The sequence below is a fragment of the Falco peregrinus genome, chromosome 10, assembly GCF_023634155.1.
Source record: "Falco peregrinus isolate bFalPer1 chromosome 10, bFalPer1.pri, whole genome shotgun sequence".
NCBI lineage: Eukaryota > Metazoa > Chordata > Aves > Falconiformes > Falconidae > Falco > Falco peregrinus.
In genome coordinates, this window is record NC_073730.1 from 24,998,938 (window position 1) to 25,017,790 (window position 18,853).

Sequence of the window (18,853 nt, forward strand, 5' to 3'; positions counted from 1 at the left end):
GCCGTGCTCAGCCCATGGGCCAGGCATTCCCCAGCCTCTTAAATCACAGTGGCAAAGGGGCCTTGAACTGCGTTTTTGATGGAGATGGACTATCATCAGCAAGTGCCCCACTAAACCTGGGACCAAGGTGCCTCCAATGCCTAGCCAGTCCAGGAGAGAAACAGCATCTCTGGTTACATCTGGTCCCAAGCTGGGTGAGGGGTGTGCCCAAGGCCCCCGACCAGCAGCTGGGCAGGTTTTGGGCAGCCATGGCTAAAGGCAATGCCGCTCTCCCAGCCCCAGGCCCACACAGCCAGAATTCCTGCTCCATCACATCCTAGAGAAGGAGAACACCATGGCTGTGACCGAGATCACCAGGTTCTGCCTGGCTGGAAGGAGGGTTTCTTATTTGCTTAGCTTTTTTTTTTTTTTTTTTTTTTTTTTTGGTAGGGGGGTACATTATGCAACTGCTGTGAAATCCCTCCCAGCCCCAACGCGCTTGGCCACGGTAAGTGGTGAGGGCAGAGCCGGCTGCACGAGCTCGGCAGATCCCGGCACAGAAATGGCCAGAGGTCCCCATATCAGGAAGAGCCCTGGTGAATATCCCCCGCAGCCCTGTGCTGCAGCCCCTGGGGATGGAGGAGCCCCGCAGGGACCAACCCCACCACATGCCAAGATTGTCCCCCATCCCAGCTTGCACGAAGTGACAGGGAGGCTGGGACCTGGCCAGGGGCCAGTGCTTGCCTGGGCACTGAGAGCAGCTGGAATCGGGTGCCGCAGTGGTGGGGAGAAGAGCGGTTGGAAAAAAGGTCCCCGGGGACCACTGCAGGGCTTTCTGCTCCTCCTTGGGGGGCCAAAGGGCTCCTGCATCTTCTCCCATGTTCTCACAGATACAGACCCCTTGGACACCCCATGCTGGCGCAGCAGCCAGCCTGGCATGCTGACGAGGAGCAATCCCTGCAGCATCTTTGCCTTGGAGGGGAGAGTGATATTCTGGGCACCCCCTACCCCTCCTGTGGCTGCATCAATGCACCAGGACAGATAATTCCTGGGGCAGCTCCTCCTTCTGGGACTGGATCCCCATCCCACGAGTAGATCCTCACCAAGCCACCCCAAGTGCAAGCACCCACCAGGGCTCCACACCACCCTCGCCAACTTGCAGGGGACACCCACCCATGGGCTCCTGCCTTCCTGCTCCTCTAGCACTTACCCCAAGGTGTGGGGGTCCCAGCAGGTGGTGGAGGCAAGGGCCGTGGCCTGGCCTTGGTGGCGGTGGTGACGATACGTGTGGGACCCAGATACTCCACGTAGGTGCTGGGGAAGTCACCGTGCTCTTTGGTGCGTTCATTGAGGCCATGGAGCCAACCCTGGGGGCTGCGCTCGTCCCCGTCCTTGTAGTTGGGGCTGCTGAGCAGCCCAGCCCTGCTGACTGTCAGCACATCGCCGGGGCACAGGGCCAGGTCCTCCTCCCGGTCCTTCTGGTACTCATAGAGAGCCCGGTACTGCAGCCCATCCGAGGAGGCCATGGTGATGGTGTGGCATGGGTCACACTGCCTGAATCCAGCCGGGCACTGGGGGCCTGGGGTAGGTATGGCAGAGCTGGGATGGGAATGGTCTCTTCCCTGCACACGCAGAATTAAAAAATCTCAGTGTTGGAAAATCTCAGCGTTGGAAAGGGGCTCCTGACCTCCCCAGCCCCAAAACTGCTGCAGAGCCACGCTGGTGCCTGGGTTTTGGCAGGGCTGGCTCAGGTGTGGGTAAGGAGCCTTTTCATCACCAGGGCAAACGGAAGGGAGCAAATGGGGCTAACTGGGGTGCTGGGTACCAATGCGTCATCCTCTTCTCAGCCTAGTCTCATCTGCACGGCATGGGAAACCTCCCTCTCTCTGCCAGAGAGAAAGGCAGCGCATTAGCACCCAAACCGCTGTCTTGACCCCAACCCCATCACCCCGTCCCCCCAACACTGGGGAGAACCCAGCAGCTTGCTCAGCTCCCGCTTCCCAGCCAGCTCCCACAGCAGGGCTCAGCCACTGCACACAAGGAAAGTACCGGCAAGAGTCTGGAAAGTAGGGCAAGAGATCACACCACGGGCTTTTAAAATAGGCATATGTGCTAAGAAACCTCCTGCTGCACGCAGCTCCCCTCCGACAGCTCCAGCTTGGCATTGCTGCACGGAGCTGGTGGATGGAGACATAGGATTTTCGGGCGGTTTGGTTTTTTTCCTTTTTTTTTTTTTTTTTCTGTGTGTGTGTGCATTTTGAAATATTTGTCTGAGAGAGGCATCTCCCCCGGGTGGAAAGGCTGTGCTGCCGCCCACCCGCTGGCCCCCCAGCTTCTCACAGGACCCCGCGGAAGAAGGATGAAGGGATGGATGGAGGGATGGATGAATGGAGGGATAACGAGCAGCAGCCGCGGGGCCGTCCATCTGTCCGTCCATCCATCCACCCGCCTCCCAGAGCCCTCCCGCTGCCCCTTCAGCCTTACCGGGCACGGCGGCTCCTCCGGTGGGAGCGGAGAACGGGAGCGGAGCGGAGCCGGCCCGGCCGCCCCGGCCCCGCGCTCCGGCGGTGATGTCAGCGTCCCTCCTCCTCCTCCCCGGTAGCTGGGCGTCCCCCCCCGCCGCAGCGCGGCGGGGGGGGACGCCCAGCTACCGGGGAGGGGGGAAAAAACTGTAGGAGTAGGTGGATGATTTCATCCCCAGATGCAGCATCTCTGCTCCAAAATTGCCTTCTCTGTGGGATGGAGAGGTGAAGGGGGGGTGTGTGTCTCCAGCCATCCTTAGGGATGCTTAGGGACCAGCATCCCATGGACACCCCCCCATCCACCAGCTCTCCTTGTCACAGCACCCAGCCCACCCACAGAGGACCCTGTCCCTTAACCAGATGAGGAAATATGCACAGGACAGGGGGGAGCTGCCATGAAGAATCCCAGCTGAAGGATGCTCCAGCTCCTCACACTCACCCTGAGCGTTTGCCCAGACCCAGGGTAAGGGCTGGGTACCCCATAAAACAGTGCAGGGTGATGCTGTGAGAGCTCCTGCGTGCAGCAAGGCTCCTTAAAAATTAATAAGGCAATATTTAAAATTTAATGGAGCAGAGAACTTAGAGGGGGCTGACAGGGCTCATGTGGAAAAGGCCAACCTCAGGCGAAGCTTGGGGACACGCATCGTCAGCCCATAGCAACAGCAGCATGGTCACATGCAACAAGAACATCAGTTCTCACCTCAGTCCCAGCTGGGGGGCACCCATGCTGGGGGTGCCTCTGCCCTGAGGTGGTTCATGTCTCACCGAGCCTCAGCAGAGCCAGTTATGCTGTGGCACAGATGAGCTGTCCCAAGATTTGTTCATTATGTACAAAGAAGCTGATGTGATGTTCCCAGAGGTGCAGAGACTTGGGTGGGTTTTGTTTGGTTTTGTTGTTTTGTTTGTTTTTCCCCTAAATCCTTGCTTCTCACACTGACTTCTCTGAACTGGCAGTTGCTCCTTGTCTTTGCTGCAGGTTTGACATCCTAAAAATAGATGGTACCTAAAACACAGGCTCTGGGAATCGCACCCCGGCTGAATCCAGACCAGCGCTGGAGTAGTGCAGGGGCAGCACAAGGTCCAAGGGGGCACCCCAGATACTGTGGAAGGGCTGAGGAGAGAACTGAGGCACAGGGCCCAGCAGAGCAGTGCAGGAGGTGTACAGCCCTTATCACCCATAATTTTAGCAAGCTCCCTCCTCTTTTTTTTCTGCAGCACATGGCCTGACTGTGCAGGGTAGTGGCACCCTGGGGGATTTCACCCCAGATCCATTTCCCTGGGCAGCATGCAGCTCCCACTGCCCTGCTCCCCATCCCAGATCCAGCCCAGCCACCAGCTTTCAGCAACTAAAAGGGCTTTTTCTCTCCTTCATCCCATTTTTGCTGGCACTGTGCTGCTGCAGCTGCGGGGCCAGAGTCAGAATTGGCTGCAAAGAGCCAGATGCTGCCCTCCCGAGTCATGCTTCCCTGCCTGGGGCTGCCCCAGTCGTGTCCCCTGTGCCCCACTGGGGACAAAGGGGCTTTGCCGAGCACCTAAAGCACTCGGGCACCCAGGAGCGCCTGGTCTCTGTAGCCTCAAGCCACACAAGGCTGAGCATGGTGCCAGTGCTCTAGGGGCTGCCTGGGGAAAGGCAAGGAGGTGTTTTGCTCCTGGGGTAGGATTAGAGCTTGGGAGGCTGGTGGGTACCTCACCATCTGATATTACCACCCATCCTATCCTAGGATCGATCCTATATGTACAGGCCAGGAATTAACATAGTTCCAGGATTCTGGGGCAGGGGAACACCTGAGCATGACACCCATCACCTCCCCTTCCCAGGCTGTTGAGTGGGATCCCTCCTTCACAGCAGTAGAGGTCTTCCCCTCTGGAGGTACTGCAGGGTCCCCAAACCCAAAGGCTCCTGCTGGAGCAAAGTCCCATTGCCCCATGCCCACCCATGCCCCTCACCCCTCTCCTTATCACCCCAGTCCTCCCCAGCTTCTGTTCCAGGACCTTTCCCCATTACTTGCCTCCAGGCATCCCCCAGAGCACCCCTTACCCCCACTCCAGCTAGGCTGCACCAGGACCATTTCCAAAACTCCCTCACCCTGTGTTACTTCTATGCTTTAATTTAAATCCCCACCTCAATCCAGCCTAGAGGTGACCACATCACCCAGAGTAGGCAAGGAGCCTTCAGGGAGCACCTGTGAAGAAGTAGAAGGTGCTTTAGGCCTTCACTGCTATTTATTGAGCAAGCAGAGGAGCTGCCTGTCAGGCCCTGATTAGCTACAGATCCTTCCTCGTTTGCTTAATGAGCAGCACCCATTGCAATGACAGCTTTGCCTTTTCTGTGGGGAGTGCAGAAGGAGGAATCTTTGCACCCCATGTTCCCCTTCAAGCCCCCCTTTGCTCACCATCCATACAGCCCAGGATGTGGTGGGGAGAGCGACGTCTCCTCGCTGGGGTCCCCATGCCCTGCTGCAAGCCCGTCTCCTCTCCTGGCTGAAGGGACAGCCCCTGGTGGGAGCATCTCCAGGGGATGCTTGGCATCTGCCTCTGCTGCCTCTCCCAGCCTTCCCAAAGCCACAGGGTAGCCCCACTGCTCCCCAGTTTGCTTCGGGGGCTGCCCAGTGCCAGCCCAGCCAGCCCCAAGAAGGGCTGGCTGTGCTTGCCCCATGCTTCCCAGCAGCAGCCAGGGGAAGTTAGCCACATGGTTGTGAATAAATAGAGCATAAATAGAGTTGTTAACGTGCCTGGCTGGAGTAAGTGAGGCTGTGAAACTGGCCTGAGCTCTTCCCAGCTGGAGAAATCAGAGAGAAATTATATTTGATTTCCACTGACATTCTGGAGTTGGCTTTTTTGGTTTCATCTCCATTTCACCCCTTCAGATGGGGCTATACTTTGCTTCCTCTTCTCTTTAGAGGCAGAAAAACTCCTTCTCTCTTGGTTTTCTCCCTGGGTGCCCAGGAGTGAGAGCTCACTCTGGCCTCTGTGGGTTTTGGTTTAGGGAGAGCCAAGTGCTTCTTCAAACCGCCTCCTAGTGCAGCGCCATGGGCAGCCAGGAGCCGCTTGCTGCTACAGCCAGGCTGTGCCGCCGCTGCCAAGCTGCCTGGCTGGGCTGGGGATACCCCCAGCCTGGGGAGGGAGGTGCTGGAAAAAACCCGAGGAACATAAGGAAAAGCTCGGGGCACTGCCTGGGGCTGGTGCTGGGGCTCTTTTCTGTGCCTCTTTGCAGGGTTGAAACTTCACAGCATGGCAGGTGCCAGGAGCAGCTGGAGCAGGTGCCACCAGAGAGATCCGTGCCAGGCAGGGCACCCTGGCAGGGCACCGGGACCAAGGGCCCCCCGCGCCGCCTCCCTGGGCAGCGGGCACCACCGCACCCCAGCACCAAGCCCTGAGCTGGGCCGGGTCCAGCACCCCGACCCGTGGTGGGATAAAGCTCCATCAACCGGGTGGCCCTGGCCATCCTTGCTGGTGAGACAAAGGCGAAGGCTTCGAAGCCTGGATCTTGCCTGTAGCAGCCCCCAGAGTATCAGCACCTGGGCATGGGGCTGTCCTGATGTGACCCTGCAGCACAGCCCTCCGCATCCCTAAACCCACCCTGGCCTGGCTTTACAGCAGTTGGCACCTCAGCATGGCCCTTCTTAATTAATTTGGGAGAGATCTGCTGCCCTGGACACATGTGAGAAACAAGGAATGTTATCTGGAGGGGTGTGGATGGGTGGCCAGCGGTGGGGCAGATAGAGAGGGACTCGCTGAGGGGGGTAAATGCATGGGAAGAAGCTCAGTCTCACACACAGGCAGGGAGATGTCATTGAGTCCCTCTTTAATTGCATTATTAACACACAGCTAGAAACAGCGTCACAATTTAAATCAGCTATGGAAGGCACGGGGCCAGATCCTGACCCTGAGTGGCTCACGCTGGAGGGATGCACCGCTGGGACCTGCTTACAGCCCTGCTCATCACCCCTGTATTTACACCCCAGCTCCTGCCTGGCATGGATCATGGCACCGGGTGGGACAGCTCCCATTTTTTGGACTCGGGTCATGGTTTTGCACATAGAGGTGGAAATAGGATTCTCCTGAAGTGGGAGCTGCAGCCACCAGGAAATTGTTGCGATCCCACTGCTGGGTCCCTCCCAGGGTGAGGGAATCAGTGACTTCTCGAGTTCTCTGGCTAAAATGCTTTGAGTCCTTTTGAAGAGGAGAATGAAATATTTAGTTTTCAAGATGTCAGAAACTTTTGGCTCCTGTAGATTTTTATTTCTGCCCAGCAGGAGGTGGGAAGCGATGGATTCAGCAACAAATTTGCAGCATTCAGTAACTTCCACCTGCAAAGCTGAAGCCAGGTTTATCTCTGGCACATTGCAGTGTGTCCATCCATCCATCACTCTCCAGGCGACTGGATGCCAGACAGACAGCTGGACAGATGCTACCAGCCCAAAACACACATGTCAAAGTCCTTTTCAAGGGGCTCATTTGGCTGGAGCTCCCCCAAAATCCCATCCATCCTGGGCTGGTCTTCATGGCTGGCCACGCTTGGGGCTTGTTACCTGGTGCTTTACCAGGAGGGACACTGAGGCACAGGGGGGATGTGCCCTGTGCCCAGCTGAGTCCCTGTGGATGGCATTAAGCCAAGCAAGCCCACCTCAGCACCCACCTGGCCTCCTTGCTGGCAGATTGCTCAGGCTCATTAGCGTTTGCTAATTCACGCAGGGGGCTGAGCAGGCTCCAGGTAGACCTGCTGGCCAGAGGGTTGCCGGGGTGCCCCATGCTGGGTGTGAGATACCAGTTTAGGTTCCCCCCTACCTGTTCCCACGCGGATGCTTGTTAGCACCGCAGGCTAATTTGCCTGTAGAGAGGAACGGGTGGCTGCTCTGAAACGCCTCCTTGGAGCAGCCGGCAGCTGCCTGCACTGCCTCGGTGGAGCCCTGGGTAGGAGGGTCCAGACACAGGGAGAGCTGTGCCCACAGTGAGCCTGGCCATTAACCAGAGGATGCCAAGGCCCAGCACCATCAGCAGGCTGGAAATTCAGCCCCTGAATGCTCAAAATGTGGACACAAGCTGGAAGAAGCATAAGGCTGGGAGCAGAGCTTGCAGCTTTTCCTTGAAGAAAAGCCCAGGGAGGAGTGCTTGGTGCAGACACCACGGCCAGATCCTGACACCAGGCATGTGCCTGGCTCCTGCGCATGGGCTAGCAGCCAGGCTGGGGACAGGGGACCTTGGGGCTGACCACTTCTGGCCACTTCCCTGCTCCCAGCCTCCCAGGGCCAAGTGGCTGGGGAGGAGCTGTGCTACCCATGCCCTGGTGAGAGGAATCCCCATGCTCTGGGGAAGGGGTTGCTTGGGGTCCAGTGGGCTGTGTGGGGGGATGGAGACAGTGTGGAGGTGGCAGGGCCCTTCCAGGCAGGAGGGATGTGGGAATGTCACTGGACTTGTCCTGCCGTGGTCAGGCCAGGCTTTCCCAGAGAGCCAGAAAATCCAGCCCTGGCTCCCTAATGAGGCTCAGATGGGCGATGCTGGGGAGCGGCCAAACCCCAGGCAGCAGCGCTGGGCACTGGGGAGGTACGTGGAGCAGCCCATACCTTGTCCTTTGGCTTTCCCTGTGGCTGGGAATGAGTGGGAATGTGACCGAGTATTTACGTATTTACCAAAAATTATTTTCAGAGTGGGGGGATTGTGTGCAGTGAATAGGGTCAGGCTGGGATGGGGCAACTTTTGGGAGAGGGGCAACATGATGAGGGTCTTCATTTGCATTTAGGAGGCAGCAGTCCCCCTTTGGGAGAGGGGTGAAGGCTTAGCCCCTCACCCTGAGCAGCTTTGTGGCAGCAGTGGATGAGCAGCTGCTGCAGGGAAGGGCTGAGTCTGCAAGCAATGGAAGGGAAAGGGTTAAAAGCCTTTAAAAAAGCCCTGCGGCACAGGTTGCATCAATACCCAGGGTGCCTGGGAGGGTTGAAGGCTTCCCCCAAATACCACTGGGCTTTGGCTGGAGCCCAACTGGGCTGACTTCATCCTCCTGAAATGTCTCATTATGGCCAGGCAGGGAATTTGCCGTGGGGTTTCGGGGGAGCTGGGGACCGGATGGAGTGTGCCGAGCACCCAGAGCCTGCATTTGCAGGACGAGGGTTCCCTGGCCTCCCGCACCGCTCCTTGGTTTGATGACAAGCTGAAGGGACACACTGTGGGTGCTGGGCAGGGGACCAACATGAGATCCTGCCACAAAGGGATGCTGGACGGGCAAGGACTGGTCCCCTGGTCAGGCCTGGGGACACAGCATGCCCCGGTGTGCTGTCTGGCTCTCTGCGGCAGCCCCCCTCCGTGGGAAACCAGCCCCGTTTCAAAGCATCTTTCCAAAGAAAATTACTTCTGGCAGCCCTTAGGCAATGGCAGGTCTTCGCTGACCTGCTCCAGCGCTGGCATCTGTTACGGCTGTCACTGTTCCCTCCTGCCGTCACCCTGCTGCATCCCCACCAGTGAAAAACTGCCTCCCCGCGCAACAGTTAGTGACGGCCCATACAGCTTTGGTTTTTCCTTTGCAAACCAGCGCGCACAGCCCGTCCTCGGTGCCCTCCTCTGCCCGCTTGTTTTAGCCCAGGAGGCTGGAGATCCCTGCCGAGCCGTGCCGGGCGGCGGGGCACCCCATGGCGTCACCCCGGGAAGGCGGCGTGGTTCGACCGTGAGCAGCCCGGGAGTGGGTGGCAGAGGGGGCTGTCAGTGGGTGGGAAATCCCAAGCACGGTGCCCAGCACCCGCAGAGGAGGGCAGCAGGATGGTACCCCCACCACGGCTGCAGCATCTGCCATAGGGTGAAGCCACCCCGGGACTGGTATCGTTACCCCTCTGAAGTCCCCATCCCAGGGGTCGCAGCCTTCGAAGCTCTCTGGGGTGGGGGACCCCGCGAGGGCTGCTCGCTGACAGCAGCAGTGGGACGGGGACACCCCATCCCCCGCCCCGCGCCAAGAGGCCGCGGCGATGGGCACGGGCAGCAGCCGGCCGGGCTGTCCCGGTCCCACGGAGCAGGCGGCTCCGGCGGCAGAGGGCAGCAAGCCACCAGGCACCCAGGGACAGGGGGTGGCCCCGGCGGGGGCCGGGCCGGCAGGGGCGGGGGGGTCCGGCGGCGGGGGCGGCCCCGGGGCCGCGCCCGGTTAAAGGGCGGTGGCGGCGGGACGGGGGCGGCACTGCGGGCACGGTCGGGGCTCTGCCACCTGCTCCCCGTTCAGGTAGGCTGGGCTCGGCGTTTCGGGGAGCGGGTCTCGTGAGTTGCCCCTTCCCCCTCCTTTGCCCGTGGGGAGCCCCCAGACTCCCCTGGAGGAGGGCTAAGCCCCCCACTTGCAGCGGGGCAGCGGCCGTGCCGGGGCGGGGGCTCCCCCTGATGACCTCTGTGCTCTCCCCAGGTGCCAAGATGGGGTGCTTCACCTTTATAAAGGTCATGATGATCCTCTTCAACCTGGCCATATTTGTAAGTGCACCCCGTCCGATGCCTCTGCCTGGGGGCCCGAGCCTGGCAGCTCCCCCCATCTGCCTTGGGATGGGGGGCTGGGGTGTGTGGGAGGGGGTCCTGGGGGGCAAAGTCTGCCCCTGTGGGCTCCTCTGCCCCCCCATGTCCCTTTCCCTGGGGGATGTGGGCGGTTGGGTGTAGGTGGGACCTTGGTGGGGTGTGGGATCTGGTCTCTGGCTCCAAGTGAGGACTAAAGCCTTGGGCTTGCGGGGGTCTCCTCTTGCCCCAGTGGTGTGCCCAGCTCTGGCCACAGCCCAGGGGACTGTGCTGGGCTCTGGGGACAGTGGCTGTTGCATCAGCTACTGGTGTCCCTCCCTGTGCTGGAGCTCTGGTGTGCCCTAGAGCAGGGGGGTTTGCTGGGCCCTTGCCTGGGGACTCTGTCTCTAGGGGATCAGCCCATGTGTGTGACAGCAGCCTGGGGTGTTGGGGGCTCTCAGAGCGTACACAGCACCCGCTCCCAGCTAAGGCAAAGGGTAGTGGAACTCCAGAGACTACCCTGGCTCTGCAAAGGTGATGGAGCCATCTGGAAGGGGGTATGGTGGGATGTAGCCTTGGGAGAGGGAAGTGCAGAGCCTCTAAGCTTGCCTTGGTGAAATACTTTGTCCTTGGAGCTCCTGCCAGGACTTGGGGCAGGTGGAGAAGGTTGTGTGGGTGGAGGGCAGGGCCGGGGCAGGCTGGAGGCAGCCCTGAGCTGGCCTCGGCAGGAGCATGTGAGGGGCTGGGGGCTGCCTCAGCTGCTCCCTCAGGTGAGTGGCTGGCTTTCCTGGGCAGCATGATCAGTGGTCAGTGTCTGAGCTGGCCACATGGGCCCCGCTGGGGTCAGGGGGTGGCTGGTGGCACTGCTGACTTGGCTGCCCTGTATGAGGGTTTCTGCCCTGCTGCGGGCATCGAAGCCCCTTGGGCTGGGGGACAGCTGTGATCCCACATCTGGGGATATGTTGGTGGTGGGGTGTATTTTGGGGTGGTGGCCCATCCAGCTGCCCTAAGTGTGCAGCAGAAACGCCCTGAGTCACCCTCGGTGGCCACAAAGTCTTGCTTTGGTATGATGAAAACTTGCAGTAGGGAGAAATACCTGTGCCAGGAGCTTCCCCAAATCCCAGCTCTCTGCCTGCCTGGGAGCTGACAGTATCTTTCTCCTCCCAGCTCGGTGGTGGGACCCTCCTGGGCGTTGGCGTCTGGGTCACTGTGGATGGACAGTCCTTCCTGAATATATTTGGGACGCTCTCCTCTAGCGTCCTGCAGGTTGTGAATGTGAGCTACTTCCTCATCGTCATCGGTGCCATTCTGATGGTGATCGGCTTCCTTGGGTGCTGCGGTGCCCAGAAGGAGAGCAAGTGTCTCCTGATGATGGTATGGGCCTGACTTACCCTTATCAAGCCTCATTTGAGCTGGGTCTCTGGTGGGGGAGATCTGAGGGACAGGTTTCTCTGTGGAGATGTGCTCCTTGAATGTTCCCATGTGGTGGAAGGCTGGGTGGACCTTGAAAAGGCAGTGCTGTACCCAGTGTCTGCCCTGGGAAAGGGTGAAAGGAAGCAGAAGCCTGTGCTGAGCAGAGGTCTGTCTTTGAGCATATCTAGAGAGGTCAGCCCCATGCAGATGGAGGGCTGAAGGACCTAAGGTTGTGCTGCTTCTGCCTTGGAGCAGAGCTGAAGGCAATGAGACAGGGCTTGAACACAGGTAGGGTCCTGTGGCTTGGGAAGCAGATGGGTTCCTGGGGACCCCGTGAACTCTGGTTGTTGCTTTGACCTCCCTCCCCTTCCTGTATCCTAGTTCTTCTCGGTGGTGCTGATCATCTTCATTGCTGAAATTGCTGCTGCCGTGGTGGCTCTGGTCTACACGGGTCTTGTGAGTGACATATCTGAGTCTTGGGCTGGGCTAATCTGGGACCTGTCCTGCCCCGTGGGGAAAATGGGAGACACTGGGGCTGGCAGTGCTGCCCATGGATGGGGAAGCTGAGAGGTGGGTGCTGCTGCAGGAAGAGGGGATGCTGGTCCCTGCTGGCACCAGCTATGTGGGCAGGCTGGTGTGGCTTGGCTGGGGTGAGGGTGGTGGGAACAGGGATTCCCATTGCCCTGAAGAAATGAGTGTTATGGTACAAGTTTTGCCCACTTCCCTCTTTCAAACGTCTTAGTCCCGTACCAGCCTAGGCTTGACACCTCTCCACCTGTGATGGTAGAAGCCACATGGGAGAGGAAGTTCCTAATGCTTCATGCTGAGCAAACTCAACCCCTTATTAGGCACCTGAGAAACCACCTGGGGAGAAAGATCACTGCCTCATTAGGCACTGGAGAAGTCAACCACAAGGCAAACATCATTCCTGGCTCCCTCAGTTATGCTACTTATCAGATAACTTGCTGGTCCTAAGCAGCCTCAGTGCCATAAAGCACTGGTTAGTGGGGAAGGAGCCAAGCTGTCCTCTGGCCAAAGGGACATGGTGTGATGTGCTTCTGGCTGGTCTCGTCCCCATGGGCTAAGACCACTATGGGGGCTCTTGGCTCTGTGGTGTTCCCCAGGACCTTCTCTGATGGTGTTTCTCTGCCCCTTCTTCCAGGCAGAAACGCTGCTGACAGCTGTGGTGACCCCTCTCCTGAAGGAGAAGTATGGGGTGGATAAGAGTCTCACGCACATCTGGAATGTCACCATGACAGAGGTGTGCTGAACCCTGGGGCCCCACCTGTGGGTTAGGATGCTCCTGGAAGAGGCTTGGTGGTGCACACCTGGGTGGGCCAGTGGGATGGGAATGGGGACACCATTGCAATCCTGGATGTGCTGAGCTGCCACCACCCCATCAGCTTCCCAGGAGCCTGGGACCTATCCACTTGGGATCTAGTGACCCTGTAGCTGGGGTGAGAGCTGCACATGCTGGAGTGTGGGGTAAAATTCTGGTCCCAAGAAGGCCACTGAGCACTCCCCTCCCCCTAGAGATGGGTGAGCTCTTCTATGGGGCAGTAGGGTCCAGCCCATGTCTGATCCAGGAGGGAAGGCTGAAGGATGCTGTTCCCATCCCTTCCTCTCTCTCCCTCTTAGGTCCATTGCTGTGGCCTGAATAACTACACAGACTTTGATGACTCCTACTGGTATAAGAAATGGGGAACCTACCCCGAGCCCTGCTGTAAGGACCTGCAGCCCTGCAACAGCACGCTCGCCGCACGCAGTGAAGTCCCGGTATGGATGCAGCAGCGGCTCTTGCCTTCTGGCAGAGCCTGGTTTGGGGTGTGCCCTGGCTTGGGGAGGGAGACCTATCCTGTAGCTCCAGCTCTGGACATGATGATCCCATGGACTTTAATTCCTGTGGGATGCTGGTGTGGCCTTGGCCTGTCCCTGGTGGAGACGAGCAATGGCAGCAGCTTTGCTCTGGCCCTAAAGGGAGCTCTGAGGCAGGGTGGCTGCAGAGCCAAGTGAGAACCCAGGCACCGCTTTGCCTTTCTGGGTGACTTCCCTGACACTCCTCCTCCCCTCCTCTCCCACAAATACTGTACTTCGGCCTGAGAAGTGGCTGAGATGAGTTGCCCGCAGACCTTCTCCATGGCTGGGTGGCTCTGGGCTGGAGAACCATACCTCCCTTTCTGGTGAGGCTGTGCCCCAGCTGTCGGGGGACTTCCACCTCTTGCTCATCCTCAGCTGCATGGTTGCCTCCTGCAGGGTTGTTTTGATCAGATCTTGGAAGAAATCAAGACTAATGCAGGTGTGGTGGGTGGTGTGGCAGCTGGCATCGCTGCCTTGGAGGTGAGTGCCTGGACGTTGCTATGCTGCTGCCTCCTTGTACCTGGAGGTGAGCGGTGGAGCTGGGGCGGGCCTGGCTGGCCGAGGGGCTGCAGGGGGCTGGTGCAGCCCCATGGACCACCATCTGCCCCAGGGTGGCTACTGAGCCTTCTTCCCTGGGTGCACTCAGCACTGGGCACCCTTTGCACATGCTGGGGATGATGGTATGGGCTGGGACCCAAACCCACGCTGGTCGGGGGGACACACTTAGGGGAGCTGACTTGCCTCTTGCCACCCCCAGATCGCAGCCATGGCTGTTTCCATGTACCTGTACTGCCAGCTGGACCAGAAATGACCCCACAAGGCAGGAGGATGATCTGGCCCGCACTGAGCTGGGGTGTGCCTGTGGCGTGTTGTGCTCTTGGGGGAGCCCAGTGCTCCCTGGGCCTGATGCTGTCCTGTACGCTGTGATTTTATAGCTGTGTTTTGATCTACTGAGCTGGGATCTGTAGAGTTTGTGTATATTTTTGTACTGCCGTGGCACACTGAGTCTGTACATAGAGATTTGGGGTGTTTTTTGAAGAGGGGGGTGGGAGGGAGAAGATGCTTGGTCTGTTTAGCTGATGCCAGTGGGAGATAAAGTGTCACAGGGGCCAACCAGGGCTGCTGATCTGGCAGTGGTGCAGTGATGCCTTGAGAAACCCTTGCAGGTGGGTGCTGTACCTCTCCCACACTGTCCCCACTGTGTCCCTAAGTGGGGCTGGCAGTGGGGCTGGCTTGTGCTCCCCTGCATTGCCCCATTGTACTGGGGCTGGTGCCCAACCAAGGTGGTGTAGGTGTTAACTACACCCTCACATGTGGATAGATCTGCCCCTACACCCATGTTCTGCCAGCCCTGATGCTGTCACTCAGTTGTCCCCTAAAAGAGGTGCTGGCTGGTCTCTGCCCTTGCCCTGGCATGGAGACAGCCCTGTTGATCCCTGGCCCTGTGGCACCCTGTACCCCCTGACATTTCGTGGCTGAGCCCCTTTTCCTGCTGTGAAGAAAAACAAATAAATTTTTCATCTTGGATACCAGTTATTTTCTGGAGTTGATCTTGGTGCTGCCTTCAATCCCCCTTTCCCCCTACAAGCCAGGAGCCCCAGGCAGGCAGTCCTTACCTCTGCTGCAGCTCCTCACCTGCTCCGGTGCTTGGAAACAAGCAGCCCTGTGTTTGCACAACACCTGGGGAGTGGTGGGGGCTACCATTAGCCTTGCAAACCTGCCCTGCCCTCCCCGGCGGTGACAGCCGTTTCTCACTTGGCAGTGCTAGAAGGCAGGGCTGGCTCTGGGGGGGTGGTGTGTGTCCCCATCGGTGCCAGGAACCCAAAATAGGGTGGTGAGGGGGAGTGGGTCCTGCCAGCCCCATGTCTGAGCATCTCCATCCCGCCAGCATTGTCCCACACTGCCCATGTGATGCACCCTCTATGCATGGGGATGGTGGGGGTCATAGGTAGGCTGAGGGGGTTCCAGCCATCCTCTTCCTCCAGCTTTGCTTCCCTCCCTGCCTTTGTCATCATGCCACCCCGAGTATACGCTTGCTATGCCTCAGTTTCCCCATTTTCAAAAGCAAAGCCAGGGTGGGTGTTGTCAAGGGCTGCTTCACCCCATTTTTGACATGAGGCTCCCTGGGTGCGGGGGGTGGTGGTGAAGGACAGGGTGATTAGCAGCAGGGCAGGAGGCCAGTGTGTAAACAGCCTCCCCATGTACTGCCTTGCTCCGTACCCGCTGTGGCACCCCCTTATCGGCTCCTGCACCGGGTACGGGGCTGCACCAGCATGCCACCATGGCCCCTCGGGGTCCGGCATCTCCCTGGCACCATCCTGCACGCTGGCAGGAGCAGCTGGGTGGCAGCAGGACGGGCACAGGCACCCACTCTCCACCCTGGGTGACTCAGCCCTGGGGATGTGGGTTCTGGCCCTGCCCCATGGCGAGGCATGGGGGGAGCTGCCAGAAAATGGCCTCGTCTTCCTCCTCCTTACTGAACAGGTGAAGGTCCAGGTTCTACCATAAGCTGGTGACCTCATAGGTGATGTCAGGGCTTTTATTCCTCTTTTTCTTCTCCAAGCAGGCGGGAGCCACGTGGAGCCCAGTGCTGCCAAAAGCCTTCCCTGGAGGTGCCGTGGTGCCCAGGAGCCGGTTGGCACTGAGCCCGGCACTGCTGGGCACACCTGGCCTGGCCATGTCCCTCTTCCTGGGGGTGCCTTGCAAAGCCAGACCCCCTTGCCATCACCCTCGCGGGGTGGAGCGGGCTCGGGGGCAATGCCCGGCCGGCCGCAGGCTCCCGGCTTCACACTTCTTCCTGGCCGTGGGGTTTCGGCAGGGCAGGGCAGGCTGCTTCTGTGGTGCTGAGTTTTGGCAATGACCGTGCAACCACCGGCTCGGTTCCTCCTCTCTGCCTGCCGGGAAAACTCGAAGGACCAGTTTCTCCTCCCGGATGTGATTCCTCAACATCACCCTTCTTGCCTCTTGGCTCCCCTGGCAGCCGAAAGGGCAGCAGTGGGGCAGTGGGGGGTGAGCTGGGCTGGTGCAGCCTCCCCCGTGCTCCTGCTGTGTCCCTGCCTTCTGTTTTCCACTGCCCAAGTGCCACCGGAGCTTTTGGGCTCCGCAGAGGAGACCCCATCCCATCTGGTCCCCCACCAACCCCAGGACACACCCCAGCCCACCACCCATCCCCACCAACCCATGTGAGTGCCAGCAAGCATCTCTGCGCCTTGTAACCCTTAGACTTGCCTGATTCCCCCAGACTGGCAGCACCCCAAAAGCTGGCAGTCACGCCATCGGCGTGCGAGGCCAAGAAGTCCCTGGGGGCGATGGTAGCAAGCAGAAACTTTCTTGCTGCCTCTGGGAAGGCATCCCCGGGCTGAGGTGCCCGAGCAGCTGACATGACAAGGTGTGCCTGCTGGGGTGAAGGTTCTTCCTCTCCACCTGTGACAAAGGGTGGGGGAGAGCAGGAGGGTAAAGTCTCCCTGACAGGGGCTGTAGGCAAGCGGGCAGTGCTTGCCAGAGCCCAGTCACTGCGGCCCCCAGCCACGCACCCTCTGGTGCTCCCCTGCCCACGGGCTGTGCCCCACTCCATCCCCCCGGGGGCAACAACTCCCTGCGTGAGTGCTGAACAGCCTGGCCAGCTAGCACAGGCAGAAACTCTGGGATGGACAGAGCCAGCGGGACCAAATGCCACCCACTTGCTGAGCCTGGCCCTGGCAGTGACCCCGGCTCTGCTGCCCAGCCTCCCCCCACACAGCTAGGTCTCTCTCCACCACCCTCATCACCTCCCCAGCTGGGAGAGGGGCAAACCCAACCCAGGAGAAAAAGCAAAGTCTGGTCCCTGTGCTCAGGGGTTTGCTCTGTACAGGGAAACCGGTGCACGCAGAGCCCTGCCTCACGTGCTGGGGACCAGCGCAGTGCCACCATGTTCCCCCCCTCCACTCCAGCAGCCTTGAATCTTCTCCCTGTGAGAAACAGCCGCTTTCAGAGCCCACAGAGGGAATTTCCCCCTGCTTAGGGAGCAGCATGGCTCAAGGCTGAGCTGCTCCCTCGAAGGCAGTAAGGAAGGGCCTGGTGTGTGTGCTGGAGGCTGGGCTGGGTGGGATGGATCCTGCCCCCCCCCCAGGAGCTTCCTGCAGGGCAGCATCCTGGTGGAGAAGGTGAGAGGCTGGAACTCCCAGCCACATGGGAAAGGCGAGTACCTGAAGCTGCCTTTCATCCCCAGCAGCCCCATGGGGTGCCTGTACACCTGTAGCCCTGCCACAATGGGTGCTGCGCATGGGCTGAAGTCCCAGCAGGTTTGTAGGATGCTTTCGCCACCAGCATCACCTGTCCCAGGGCACAACAGGAAAAACCCTGCGTGGCAGGCAGGTATGTGCTGGCTGGGAGTGGGTAGCACTCAGCAACTGAGGAAACGAGCTGCCCTCTCTGTCCTGGGAATTAGCATTAGTGGGGGACTTGTTCGTCATGAGGGGGAGGAGGAATGACAGCTGTTCGAGTTTGTGTTGATAAAAGGAGTGAATGGGAAGCAGAAGCAAACTCATTAGGTGTCAGCTCCATAAAAAGTGTCTGCTGCAGGGGGTTTCCCTCTATTTGCTGTAGCAATCTGTTCCCAGGTTGAGGCAGGGAGGACATCCTCGAAGGACACGTACCAGTCTGGGAGGAGAAGTAAGGTAATGCACCCTTTTCCCAGCACAGCTTTCCTCCTGGCTCCCCTTCTCCTCCTCCTCCTCCCTCCCCTAGACATAAACCCATCCTGGGTGTGCACCCAGGCTCAAGGGTGCTTTCTGGGCAGCTCAGCGCACTGGTTATTTGTCAGGATATCAGAAGAGGTGATGGAAGGGCTATAGAAAAGGCAGCAGGCAGGAGCTGACGTTGAACCTGAGGTGTTAATCGTTAACGGCACGTCAGGCAGAACACAGCATAATAACTACCACAGCAACAATTCCGGGTACCCAGTTGAAGATTAATTTGCTGCCTGGCTTTGTTGGGTGTGGGCACAGGAGGTGGCAGCCCCACGCTGGGAGGTGCGGCAGCGGATTGGAACAGGGACAGGCTGAGTGCGGGGGAAAGACCCCCCTGCAGCTGGGAACAAGGGGAGAAGCCAAGCACAGCCCCTCCCTGGGGGCAGTTTGGGCACCTTGGTGTTGCAGGGCTCTTTATAAAGCAGAGGAATTGGGGATCAGCTCCCTGAGCTTGGATGCAGGTGGCTTGGGCGCAGCACCACTGCTTCTCTCCCACGCATGGATGGGGCCACCGTGTCCTAGGCAGTAGGGTCCCTGCAACACTGAGATCCCCCCATCTGAGAGGGCTGTGTCTGTTATCCCGCAAGGCGCCAGCTGGAGGGTGCTTCCCTCTATCTGTGGGGCACAGAGGGACTGATGTGCCACGGGAAGGGTTCGCCGCGACCTTGTCTCCCACATGCCAGCCCATCATCAGAGTACTGGGACTCCCTGCTTCCCCAGCACAGAGCTCCCTGCCAAAAAAGCATAATGCATAAAAATAACCACCTCCAGATATGATGCAGAATTCCCCTTCCCCCCTCCAAGTTCTGGAAAGGTCAAGTTTCATGCCAAGGCTATTTTGCCTTTGTTTAATTATCAGCCAGCTCCTGGGACGCAGAGCAGCCCGGGCAGGTTCTCTTTTGT

General features: G+C 59.2%; 2 protein-coding genes across 3 annotated transcripts in view; one reads left to right on the forward strand and one right to left on the reverse strand.

Annotated features, from left to right (window-relative positions):
- PIK3R3 (phosphoinositide-3-kinase regulatory subunit 3) overlaps positions 1–2,578 on the reverse strand; it is an 82,155-nt gene extending 79,577 nt beyond the window's left edge. Inside the window, exons 1-2 of one of the 2 annotated variants that reach the window (XM_055815487.1) lie at positions 2,464–2,578; positions 1,190–1,865 (exon numbers count right to left, since the gene is read on the reverse strand). In XM_055815487.1, the coding sequence (XP_055671462.1) occupies positions 1,190–1,505 (316 nt within the window). In that variant the 5' untranslated portion in view covers positions 1,506–1,865; positions 2,464–2,578. The remainder of the gene's footprint in view (positions 1–1,189; positions 1,866–2,463) is intronic. The other variant, XM_055815486.1, reaches the window with a different exon arrangement.
- Positions 2,579–9,619: 7,041 nt separating this feature from the next.
- On the forward strand, positions 9,620–14,755 carry TSPAN1 (tetraspanin 1). Its single transcript, XM_055815772.1, has 8 exons — positions 9,620–9,699; positions 9,874–9,938; positions 11,121–11,327; positions 11,748–11,822; positions 12,529–12,627; positions 13,005–13,142; positions 13,620–13,703; positions 13,981–14,755. Exons 2-8 carry the CDS (start codon positions 9,882–9,884, stop codon positions 14,032–14,034), a joined length of 714 nt encoding a protein of 237 aa, XP_055671747.1. The 5' UTR covers positions 9,620–9,699; positions 9,874–9,881; the 3' UTR covers positions 14,035–14,755.
- Positions 14,756–18,853: the final 4,098 nt, after the last annotated feature.